The 12,585-nt window shown below is 33.7% G+C and overlaps 1 protein-coding gene across 1 annotated transcript; it reads right to left on the bottom strand.

The window, feature by feature from the left end:
• Positions 1-8,019: 8,019 nt before the first annotated feature.
• LOC141533672 (uncharacterized) lies at positions 8,020-8,926 on the bottom strand. Its single transcript, XM_074252673.1, has one exon. The coding sequence runs from the start codon at positions 8,895-8,897 to the stop codon at positions 8,313-8,315; it is 585 nt and encodes a 194-aa protein (XP_074108774.1). The 5' UTR covers positions 8,898-8,926; the 3' UTR covers positions 8,020-8,312.
• Between the last annotated feature and the right edge of the window lie 3,659 nt (positions 8,927-12,585).

Here is a 12,585-nt window from a genome sequence, read left to right as displayed (position 1 = left end):
CTAATGCTCTTGTCCAACACGTAGGCTTTAGCACCAAAAATTCTTATATGTCGCAGGTCGGGTAATTTTCCGTACTAGATCTCATACGGAGTTCTCCCGCTTATACATCTGCTGGGACAACGATTTCTTATATAATTCGCCATAGATACTGCTTCCGCCCAATGTGAATGAGGTAGACTTGATTAAATGAGCATGTACATCGCTGTATCCAGGAGTGTTCTGTTTCTCCTTTCAGCTACTTCGTTTTGTTGTGGAGTATACGGTGCAGACAGCCTTCTTTGTATTCCAGCTTCATTCGGGTATTCTTCAAATTTGTTATTGCAGTACTCTCTGCCGTTATCTGTCTGTAAATATTCAATTTTGTGGCCAGTAAACGTCTCAACAAAATTTTTAAATTGTTTAAACTTACCAAGAGCTTCATCTTAGCTCTTCAAGAAGTATACTTCGCCCCACGTACTGCAGTCATCGATGAATGTTATCATATATCTCGCCCCACCGTTGGAAAGTGTTCCCATGGGGCCGCAGATGTCGTAATGTATGATTTCTAGTGGTGTTCTGCTTCTATTCGGCCTCTCTTCAAAGGGTTTTGCAGCAAATTTTCCGCGACAACACACTTCACATACTTGACTCTGCCCTTCTCGTGATATATTTATTCCTGTAGCTAACTCCTCATTACATAACTTCATGACCCCATTCATATGCAGATGTCTTGCATGCACTGTTGATGGTTACCTTTTCCAGTTCGAAAATTTCTAGCGAAGTGTCCCGGTTTACAACACTTGTAACAAACCTGATACATATTTTTATTATTACCTTTGATTGTGTGTGCCTGTGACCTTGATTTAACGACCTGTGCCTTGACTTCTCTCTCTGTTTCACTTGTATCTGCATGTCTAGCCAAAACTTCGTTTAAAATCTTTATTTTCAGTTCTTCTGGCTTAGGTTGTGACAGGGAAAATTGAACTTCCCATGGTTGTTATCGACCACTTTGTTGACGCCACGATAAATGGGGGTTTTCCCTTACCGTACGATTTTTGACAAGTAGTTCAGACTTGTCACCGGGCGTGCAAATCGAAAGTCCCCACTGCTGTCCCCAAAAACGAAGCGGGGTTGACAATAGGAAAGTTCGAGAACTCGGAGTCAAGGGTTATAAAAGATCCGACAAAAGAAACATCGAGGCTTTTTGAGCCAGGCCTTGGAACAAGTAACGCTTTTTGAGCCAGCTCCTGGAACAAGTAACACCTTTTGAGCCAGGCTTTTGAGCCAGTGACGCTTTGAGACAGTGAGGCTTTTGGCAAAACAGTGAGTCAGTGTAGTGCTGTGTAGTAAATTCTGTCATCAAGATCTGGGACCATCAAGAAGGAAGTCAATGGACGATCCGGGATTGTGAACCCTTTACTTGGAGTCAGATAGTTCATTGAAGACGATTGAAGACGAGAGAGAGACCAACCAGCCGCTGATTTCGCCAGTTTCCACCAGGACTTCACTCAACGTTTGGAGAGTTGTAAAAGTTAAGTCAGGTATTATTATTACAATTATTTCAGGCCAAGCTTGAATTTGAAAATTGAGAGGCTGAATTAACTGTAATAAAATTTTGTCAATTAATGATCGCTATTGTCTCCGATGTCACATCTAATTTAGTAGATTCTTTTATAAGTAAATTATTCATAAATGTCAATTAATTAGTTTGTTACAAGCCTTTTAGTTATGGGAAATTAATTAGTTAAAATTAATTGATTAAGTTGAAATAGTAGAAGCATTTGTGAAATTTAGATAATCAAGGTCACTTGGAATATATGTAAGTTGAATATTTAATGAGGCTTGTTAAATTTGTAGAATTTGAAATTTGAAATGTTGAAAAAATTAATTCTAGGCCGTTGGGCTGAATTTAATTAATTTAGTAAATATAGTAAATTAGTTTATTGAAAATAGTTAATAAATTTAATTGAATAATTTTGATTGATAAATTTTGTAATGAATTAAATTAGTGAATTTGGTAATTGGTATTAAAGAAATGTTAAGCGTAAAATTCAAGGAATTTAGATAATTAGTAATTCGAAGAAAATTGAGTAATTAGGGAAAGTGTGTATTAAGTTAGCGTCCGGTGGACGATTTTTGTATGGAATTTAGTGAGTATTTAGAAACGTTGTATAGACGCCCGAGTCGGGGGTACAACGGATTAAGTTAGGAAACCGCTGCGTAGACGCCCGAGTCGGGGGCGCAGTCGGGAATAGGTTTTAACTGGTATTCCGTCAGGTTGACGAGGGAAAATTTAGGTTTTAAGGTATTCCGTCGGAGTGACGAGGTTTGAATAAATTGGCAAGGGCCAACGCAGGTGAGAGGTTCTCACAATTAAGTTAGTTATAAGAAAATTGTTGTTTGTAAATTGATTGAATAAATCACTTTAATTGTTATAAATAATTTTTTTCTCAATTTTATTTACAGCTTTTCTCGGACTTCTCACGACCCTGTCTTTTCCCTCTCATACTTCCCCGGTTTCTGGGACACCGTGTCTAAAATCCCAGTGGCGCCCTTTCTAAAGAGGAAAGGGGTAGCTAACTGGATCTGGGCTAAGCCCCCCGGTTACAAGGTAAAGCGTCTCGGCTCTTGATTACACAGCTGAAATTTTCGAAGCTTGTTGGTAATCCGTGTAGTAACATAGTCGTGAGCAGGTCCTCATTTATATCTATTTCCATGGATGCGAGTTTGTCAACGACATCAAAGAAATTTTCTGTATACTTGTGTATATCGTCGCCATCTTTGAATTTATGTACAAATAATGTTCTCATTAATGTTGCCTTACGTATCGGCCCCTTTGATGCGTAGATAGTTTCCAGCTTCTCCCAGAGCTCACGCGCTGTTTTGCAATTTTTAATGCTTTTTAGCTCTGACGGCGCAATAGCCAGGACAATACTCGCACGTGCGAACTGGTCACCTTCTATCCATCCTGTGATAGCTTCTTCGTTTCCACTCGCATCAGTTGGCCTTGTTGAATTTCCTCCGGCATATCTCCATAACTTTTTCTGCACTAGTAGAGCTTCCATTTGCATTTTCCACGTGTCATAGTTGTCTTTTGACAACGCCTGTATGTTGTGGCTGTTCATGCCCGCCATATTTGTATGACTGTTCACTTTGACTCACTGCGGTTTTATAAAAACTATTATTATTTCACAAAAAAAAAAATCTATTACTCTCCAGACGTTTGCTGGGCCCATAACCTGACGTGAAATAATAAGATTGTATTCGTGGTAAGTAATTATTTATTGTCATATAGTAACAGAATAAAGAAAAGTATATTTATACGTGTATCGTTGTTGCCGGGTAACTTAGGAATGAAATTAATTCATACGTGCTGAAGTTGGGAGACAGGCTGCTCCGACAGCTCGACGTGTAACTAGCGGCAGTATTGTAACATTTACAACAAAAATAAGTTGTTACGTCGAAAACGCAACTAAAATTTAATTAATTTTATTCTTAGCCGTTAGGCTAATAGATAAGGATCTGAAGCTTTATGGGAAGGTGTTCAAGTTATAATATAAGAAAAATGAATTCAATTTAACAAATATATTATAAAATTATTAAACAAAGATTTGAATTGTTAAAACAAACATAAAAATCTTAATTAAGAACTTACTTAAATATCACTGTTACTGTTTCTTTACATAATTTAAATTTACTTCACTAACAATTTCTTTTTGAATCTGACACGTGGCTTCATTGAAACTTATAAAAACTTTTCCGATGTTTAACATTAGGACGTCAGGACAACGAGAGATATTTTTGTTGAAAATCGTAAAGGTGTCGAATTTTAGGGCGTTACTTATTTTTACTAGATGGGAGAAACAATGTCCAATTATTTTTCTATTTCCTTGAGCTCTTGCCCTCTCTCTTAGATTTTTCTATAATGTTGCATAAGTTCCCTCTACTTGGGTCAGAGTACAATATCGCTTCTCCCTTACTCTTATGCTCTATTATACATCTATGTGTTTGTGTATACGTAAGCGCATTTATGCATAGACAAAGACATACATGTGTACTATTTTACATTAAATTATTTACTTTGACCAAATTTTATACAGTAAAAGCTCCTTATTCGCGCTTCCTTTATTCGCGTTTTCACTATTCGCGGATTAAGAAAATGCTACCCAATTCTTATATTCGCGACTAAAAATTTCTTTATTCGCGGATCTAATAAGTACATACATAATAATATTAAAATTATTCTAACAAGTATCCAACACAATATCCTTGTCAAATGGACTAATAAAATAGTAAAATAGATCTTATTACAACTTAACCAAAAGTATGTTGTTAAATGATATCGCCGAGGACTTTGACACAAGCCGCCTTCGCCGCGAGCGGTGTTTTTGAGAATGTAAACAAACAGAATGAAAGCAACCTTATTACTCAATGAATAAAGTATATTTTTAAATGTTGTTGTTCCGTTTATAGTAAAAGCCGCTTTGCGTGTTTTATTGTTTCGTCTTTCACATTCGTTACAAAAATTGTGATCGAGTAACACGTCTCTACTGCACTCTTCCTAGTTTATAATGTCAACTAAAAAAATTGAGAAACGTGTTTCGATACGAAAAAAATCTGTGTTACCGCTTAAAGTGAAAATAGAAATGCTTGATCGTTTGCGCCTTGGAGAGTCATTTGCATCCATATCACGCTCATTCAATGTCAACGAATCAACTGTACGATCGATAAAAAAATCCGAAGATAAAATAAGGTCGTCTGTAGCTTCAACTTCACTGTCAGCGAAAATTGTTCGCGATCCAGCAATAGAAAAAATGGAAGTGGCGTTGTCATTATGGATCGAAGACCGCAACCAAAAAAGAGTGCCCCTGAGTGGTCCAATGGTCCGGGAGAAGGCCAAGCGTCTTTACGCTCATTTTAAAGAACCTGATGGTAGATTTAGTGGTGAATGTACAGATAGCGGATTTCAAGCATCGGAAGGTTGGTTCAATAAATTTAAGGTGAGACAATCATTGCATAACACCAAAATTGTTGGTGAAGCTGCATCTGCAGACACTGCTGCAGCAGGACGATATCCAGAAGAATTTGCAAACCTAGTAGCTGATGGAGGATACAGACCTGAGCAAGTATTTAATGCAGACGAAACTGCACTGTTTTGGAAGAGAATGCCAAACAAAACATTCATGTCTAAAAGCGAAAAGTCTGCTCCTGGATTTAAGGCAGCAAAGGATAGAGTTACACTGCTGCTATGTTCTAATGCTTCTGGAGATTTGTGGAGATGTGTCTTAAAGCCACTGATGCTTTACAGATCGTTTAATCCTCGGGCTTTAAAAAATCAAAACAAAGACAACCAGCCAGTGTTTTGGCGTGCTAATAAGAAAGCGTGGGTTACAAGCGCTATTTTTTGTGACTGGTTCCGAAATTGTTTTGTTTCTGAAGTTGAAACTTATTTAAAAAAACAGAATTTAGACTTTAAAGCGCTTTTAGTTTTGGACAATGCACCAGGTCATCCTCGCGAACTTGAAACTATGCATCCAAATATGAAAGTGACATTTTTACCTCCCAACACGACGGCTTTGCTTCAACCTATGGACCAAGGCATAATCCAGGCCTTTAAGCTCTATTACATAAGACGAACCTTCAAAATTATATTGGATAATATGGAATGCAATCCTGATATGAATGTTATGGAATGCTGGAAGAAATTTGACATAGCAAAATGCATCGTAAACATAAAAGAATCATTGGAAGAACTGAATCCATACACATTGAAGTCATGCTGGAAAAAATTGTGGCCTGCTGTGACTGCGGAAAATGACGTAGAATCTGTGCAAGCTCAAATTTTGACTGCAAACATAGCCGAAATCGCGAATGGAATAGGACGAGATGGGTTCGAACAGATCGAATCAAGTGACATTCAGGAATTGCTTGAATCGCAAGATGAAGATTTGACTGAAACCGACTTGGAGGAAATGTTAAATTCACAGCGCATTGAAGAAGAGGCTGCAACAAGCACTGGAAACGTGACATTTAATTTGAAAAATCTTAGTGAAGGCTTAAGAATGGCAAATGAGCTTTGCGATTTCTTTATGAACATTGATCCATCTATGGAACGAAGTCTTATTTTTAAGAGGAAAGTTGCTAATGCGGCTGCTGTGTATCAGTCTGAATTGAAGGAGCTTTTGAAAACTGCCAAGCAAGAAAAAATTACAAAATTCTTCAAACCATTGCCTAAGCCGTAAGATAATTAATTAAAATTTTTAAAAAACTTCAATAAAATATTTTTTTTATATATTTGTTGTTTTTTCTTGTCACCTAGGAACGTATCCCCTATAATCCCATATAAATTACCATTCCGTATTCACGGTTTCTGTATTCGCGGCATATTTATGGAACATATACCCCGCGAATAAAGATCTTTTACTGTATTAAATTATTTATTTAAACGTATGAATAAAATATGTATTTCAATAAAGCATATCTTAATTATTTTGAACTTAATTATTTAATTGTAGAAATATTTTTGCTTCGATTATTTGTAAGTTTATTACTTTGTTGTATCGTTTTAGAATTTTATTGTTCAATATTTGTTTATTTTAAATTGTTCGATTATCAAGTTCTATTTGGTTATTTGTTTCATTATTTAAATTTTCGTCATTTAATTTTATTGTAATCTATATTGCTATTACTTAGGTTTTTTGCTTTTTAAATTATTGTTATTTAAATTTTTATTCTATGCATTTTATTTTATTAAAAAAAATATTCCTGTTTCGGGTCTAGATAAAGTCGGGCCCAACTAAACGTGGGAATTTTCCGAGTTCTAGTTAGATAAGAAAACTATTTTTTTTTTTTATCTGCTAGGGTCATAAAATTATTATTTACTATTCGACCCAAATAAATCGATAAAAATTTTTACAATAATTTCTATTATAAAAAAAAATGTATCCAAGATTCTAAAGAAAAAAAAATTTTACAAATAAAATAAATGTATGTAATTAGTTGTAAAAACATAAAACTATTTATGAATAATTAAATTCTATTTGTTATTAAATAAAAATGTCGGACGTTAAGTCCGACATAGCAAAGTGATCACTATTTTTAATGATCAATTCAATTAGATTAACACTGAATAAAAAACAAAACATTTCACTTTCTGTTCATTAATTATGAGTATAATATTTACAAATTATCGACGGTTTTTAATTCATTGCTTCGATTAAGATCCTTATATACAAGTTTATAATCTAACACAGTTTTTACTATACAATTTTATAATACTTGACGATCCGGTATTATTGATGTATAAATATTGATCTTAGAATCGATTATCAATTTTTTACAACATAGAAACATCTAAACTAGTAATAATGCTTACAATAACTCTTGAATTTGATCTGAATTTTTAATATTTTTAATAACCACCACTTGAACTTGACGCATTTTAACAATATACAAATTTCAAATAAAATCGATTGAATCAATAATAATAGTCTACATAAATAATAGTTAATTAATAAATAATAGCTAACATAAATAAATTGAAACTATTATGGGGATCCAACTCGTTCAATGTCAACCGACAATAATTTTTTTCCTAGAAGTACAGTACGCATTATAAATTATGAAATGTAAAAGATTAGAGACTGTTAAATATATCGCTGCGTTCCAATATGCAACGCGCGAAGAGATGATTACCTTGTTATTTTATTTTGCGACTAACTAAGTCGGCTGTCAAACCTCTTCTGTTAGGTGCACTTACCGACTCCCGTGTACTTACCCAAAATTTCTCCCTCTTAATTATTAGTAAAGATCCCGAAGACCGAGACGCACCAGTGCTGCGTCAAACTATAATCGATTTCCAATGACTTATCGACACAGGGTAAATTCACCCTGTTACACAAGAAATAAGTTATCAGAATTTATTTTGACTGCATAATATATTCACTAACCATCAACAGAACGAAAAGTTTTGAATCAATTTTTTCTTACTTTTAATTGAATACGAAGTAGTTTGAATTTAAATTGAAAAAAAGTTGAACTAAAATTATATTTCTCCAATTCATACTAAACCATCCATGATTTAACATTTTTATTCTATAGATTTGAAGAAAAATTTGCTTTATTTGAAATAGTTCAATTAGTTAGCCGAAGATTGTAGAATTGGAGAAAAAAATTTTCTTGGCCCAAGTTATTTGTTCTATCTGTGTTTTATACTTTTTCCGTTAGCATGAAACTGTCAGAAAATATCTGTTGGATCTTTCATATACATTTGAATGTTCACCATAGAATCTGTCTTATGGGAGGGACTTAGTAGCAACACGAGATTTGTTGTTCTATAATTTTCCATTTCTAAAATTGAAACTCAAATGAATATATGTCACTGATTGATCAAACAAATGGTAGAAATTATTGACTAGCAAAGGAGAGAAACACGAAGAAAACTGATGAATTTTCTGTTCATTTTGTCGTGGCCGAGCGTGATTTGCTACTACTACTGTAGCCCATGAATAGAAATCAGCTAATATGTAGTAAACACTTGACAGGTTTTTCAATTCCATGTGGAATAATTCTATAATCACCGCCAAGTACGGACAGTTTGTTCGAAAACAGAAATCGAAAATTTGTTTATGATCGTTGTCGATATTCATATTTGAATAATTTCCGTTTGTATATTGATCAGCATTTTGACAATGAATGGTTTCATAAGAAAATCCATCCATGTATCGATTATATACCACGTATGTTGGCGTATAATCAATATTTTTTTTCTGCCATTTTGATATTACAGCGTCTCTAGCATTAAGTCCTAATTTTATATGGAATAACTCATTGATTGTGTCGATTATGTCAACTAAATACTTTTTCGTTATTTTTAACTCAAAATATAGCGAAAATTCATCGTACTGAATGTTAGTCATAATTAAAGAACCCACAATTAAGAATAACTATAAATAGAATCGTTAATGATTATTACCTAAATAAAGATTTAAAATTTAAGAAAAAATTTTCCAAGGTTCTCGAAATCATACAGATTTTCTAGACCTCTTCCATTATAAAAAGTCATCAATTGAAATTAGTTCTTTTTTTTTTTTTTTTTTTTTTTTTTTTCGTTGTCAGCGCGACAGCAGCTTGAGATATCCATTTGTAACCCTTTCCCGTGACGTACATGCGTTGGTACTCTGACTTTCCTATCCTTATTTTCAAGTTTTCTTGCTTCTACATGAAATTGAGAAGCCACGAGTTGTTCATGAGCGTGATTTAAAATCGAAAAGTGTTACGTTTCCGTTATATTTCATTATAAAATATTTAAGAAGTACAGTGCTTTTAATGAAATAAACTTATTTTATAAATCACGGCTATTTCTTTAAAATCGAAATAGTCTTAAGACTCACCACTACTAGTGAATCTCAACATATTAACTTTGTTTTGTTGATAATGATTGATTTGAGATCATGACAACTGTGAACTTAAATTAATACTAGATTTTGGTCCCTGAATTATTTTCATTCATGAAAACTACATTTAACTTGATGACATTTTGAACATTTAATATTGTGTCCATGACTCAGTGTGCATATATAAAACTTACATTCTAGTTACTATAGCGATTATTTCATTTCTTACCTTTACTCTAAATCAAAGTAGTAATTTCATTATGTTAAAAAGATCGAGTGTTACCAGAGAGTGTATAGAGTTTGTCTTTGCATTTAAAAGTGAATGCATAGGGGTAAACCACCAAGGTTTTACCAATCGAAAGCAAAATCAACTGATCCAAATCCAGACAATGACGTCAAATTCGACTTCTCTACGGCTTGTACGAAAAAGTCCACTTAATTGAACAAGAGTGGACAATAACAAGTTTCGATAACGTCGAAAAATTACTTTACTTGCATGACCGCGACGACATTAAATTTGGATTCCCTGGGCGCAAATTTCAGAGATACTCCGCTTATTTTGCTTACATTGTAAGCAGTATGGTGCAACTTTGGCGAATCCCACTCTTTTGAGGTGGGGGTAACTTGTGTTATTCGCAGTAGTAGTAGTAGTAGTAGTAGTAGTAGTAGTAGTAGTAGTAGTAGTAGTAGTAGTAGTAGTAGTAGTAGTAGTAGTAGTAGTAGTAGTAGGGATAATAGTAGAGACTCTTATTAAATAATAATAATTATTATGATGTACATATATACCACACACACACACACACACGCGCGCACGCACACACACATGATGTGGATAGTATGTTAATAATAGTGTATTTGTATATTTACTTACTTCTTAGCGATAAATAATTAATTATGATATAATTTATAATCTTAAATAATTCCATTGATAAACGAAAATCTTACTTACCGTAAATCTGCATATTAGATCTTATTTTAAGAACAATGAAGAGATTTTTTTCTTATTAGCTATTATAATCATATTTATAATAAATATAAATTATTAATACATGTATTATTAGTTATTGATACATTAGTTTTCGCAGAATACAATAACAATAGACAAAACTCTTTACATTTTATGAAATAAACATTTCACTTTTTAGATTTTCATACTATCCATAATCATTTAAACATTCTTCACTTTAGCAATAATTTCTTTATCGAAGAGCAATATTAATTCATAAGTAACAATATCGATATAGTTTTCAATAAACCATTGGTACGGTTTACCTTGTTTACCTGATAGCTCACTAATCACACTGTCTTTGACGGTATTATTTTTCAAATTTGATATCACATATTTACGAATGACTTCTTCAGGTAATTCGATGTTGCCAAGAAGTTTTGGTAAGAACTCTTGAACTGGTGTAAAAAGGTGATTGAGACATGCATTACAAGGTTCGACGAATTTTTGAAGATAATTTAAGTAGGCGTTCACGAGCTCTTCGAAAGCCGTCAAACAATGTTGTTTCGAGCGGTAACTTTTTTTATTGTGATTCAATTAAATTTAGATTACGGGTTAGTTTTTTAAGAACAGTTATAAATTTTAACCACTTCGCTGATGCACACAAAATACCACAGGCTTCTTCATCAACAATAGCGACACATGGTTCAAACTTATAAACATCACTACCCAGTTTTAAACCAACAATTATTGACTTTGAGTGTGAATCATTTAATTTATAAGATGTTGTCAAAAAGAAATCAAAACGTTCCCATGATGGTATAAAACGGTGTTTTTCAACACCTTCGTCACCTTCAAAATTCTGGTAGAAAGAGCGTTTAGCCATTTCAAATTAATAGCTGTTGCACCAACAATGTTCTTAAGCGAGCTGATGCTGGTTACACGCGGCTAACACCCACAAATTAATATGATGGTTAAGCATTTTTCATATAGTATTAACAAATGTAGAGTAGAGCTATGCGTTAACTGTCTAGACTGCACGTGTGTTTTTAAAAAGCCATCTCAGCATAACGTGACCAGCTACTGCATACAACTTTTCTTATAATTATAAGACAGTTTCAATCAGCTTTTTGTAACGTACTAAAGTATTTTTTGAAGACATAATGAATACAGATAATTACATTTATCAACAACCCTTTACGAGGGCTGTGTGTCAGCTAGTGCGATACATATGGGATAAATCACCTCGTTTGTGGTGAAACTACACTGAAACTCGTGTTTCAAGTTGGGCCTTTTTACAACGTGACAGATTAATAAAACTATTGCGTAGAATTGTGGCTATAGCTTCTTATCGTATGTTATCAAGAGCTTACAAGAAAGGATTATTAACAAATAACACTGTATTAATGACAGTTGTCGTTAATACAATCCTTCAAACATCAAAAGCAGACGCTGAGTGTTTAAAACCCTTCTTAACAGACTATGGTAAGTTTTTATTTCTAGACCGTACATCGTTTAATTTAAATATCTTAAATCTCATTTTTAATGGTTTCATAGACGGCTATTGCCGTGATGAACTCCTAAATTCTGATAATTCTTCTGATGACGATGAGGATGATATTGACTGAGGATGATCAGCGCGAAAAGAGTATATATATATATATAGTAGCAGCCACCCGCCCGCTTCGCTGGGCACACTATCAATTTCAATCGTTATTTCTTATATTAACTGAAAAATGTTTATTTTCTTATTGATAAATGAAGTGAATTTTTAAAATTTTTAGTCAGGAAAAATAGTACCAGTCAATGCATTTATCATACACAGATTTCCGCATCACCCATGAGGTACTGTGTATTGGGATGCGTCCCCGTTATTTAACGTGGCGGGATCCCCAGGAGGCCTACACCATAAAAAAAAAACTCAGCTTTCACTTTTTAAAAAAATTTATTTCTCGTAATGAACACAAATATAACAATCACTCAATACTTATCAATGAATAAAATTAACAGTTTTATACAGTTACAAACTTAGAACTTCCTTGTTAACAATGTTTTTTGTCTTTTTTTCTCGTGGAAGAATAATCAAGTCGTCCGGTGAACTGACTCTTGAGCATGCCACATAAAACTGACCATGAGAAAAACAATCATGTCTCAAATCTACACCAGCTAATTTTAAACTCTGCCCCTGCGCTTTATTGATAGTCATAGCATAGCAAACCCTAACAGGAAATTGTAGAAGTTTGAAGTTGAAATGGTAGTCAGATG

The sequence above is a fragment of the Cotesia typhae genome, unplaced genomic scaffold (assembly GCF_013202065.1).
Source record: "Cotesia typhae breed Kobodo isofemale line unplaced genomic scaffold, CoteBio_Ctyphae scaffold_121, whole genome shotgun sequence".
Lineage (NCBI taxonomy): Eukaryota > Metazoa > Arthropoda > Insecta > Hymenoptera > Braconidae > Cotesia > Cotesia typhae.
This window is presented reverse-complemented; position numbering and strand designations above follow the sequence as displayed.

Bases quoted from the DNA above. Each gene is read 5' to 3' on its own strand.
- LOC141533672 (XM_074252673.1), bottom strand. From the start codon at position 8,897: ATGACTAACATTCAGTACGATGAATTTTCGCTATATTTTGAGTTAAAA.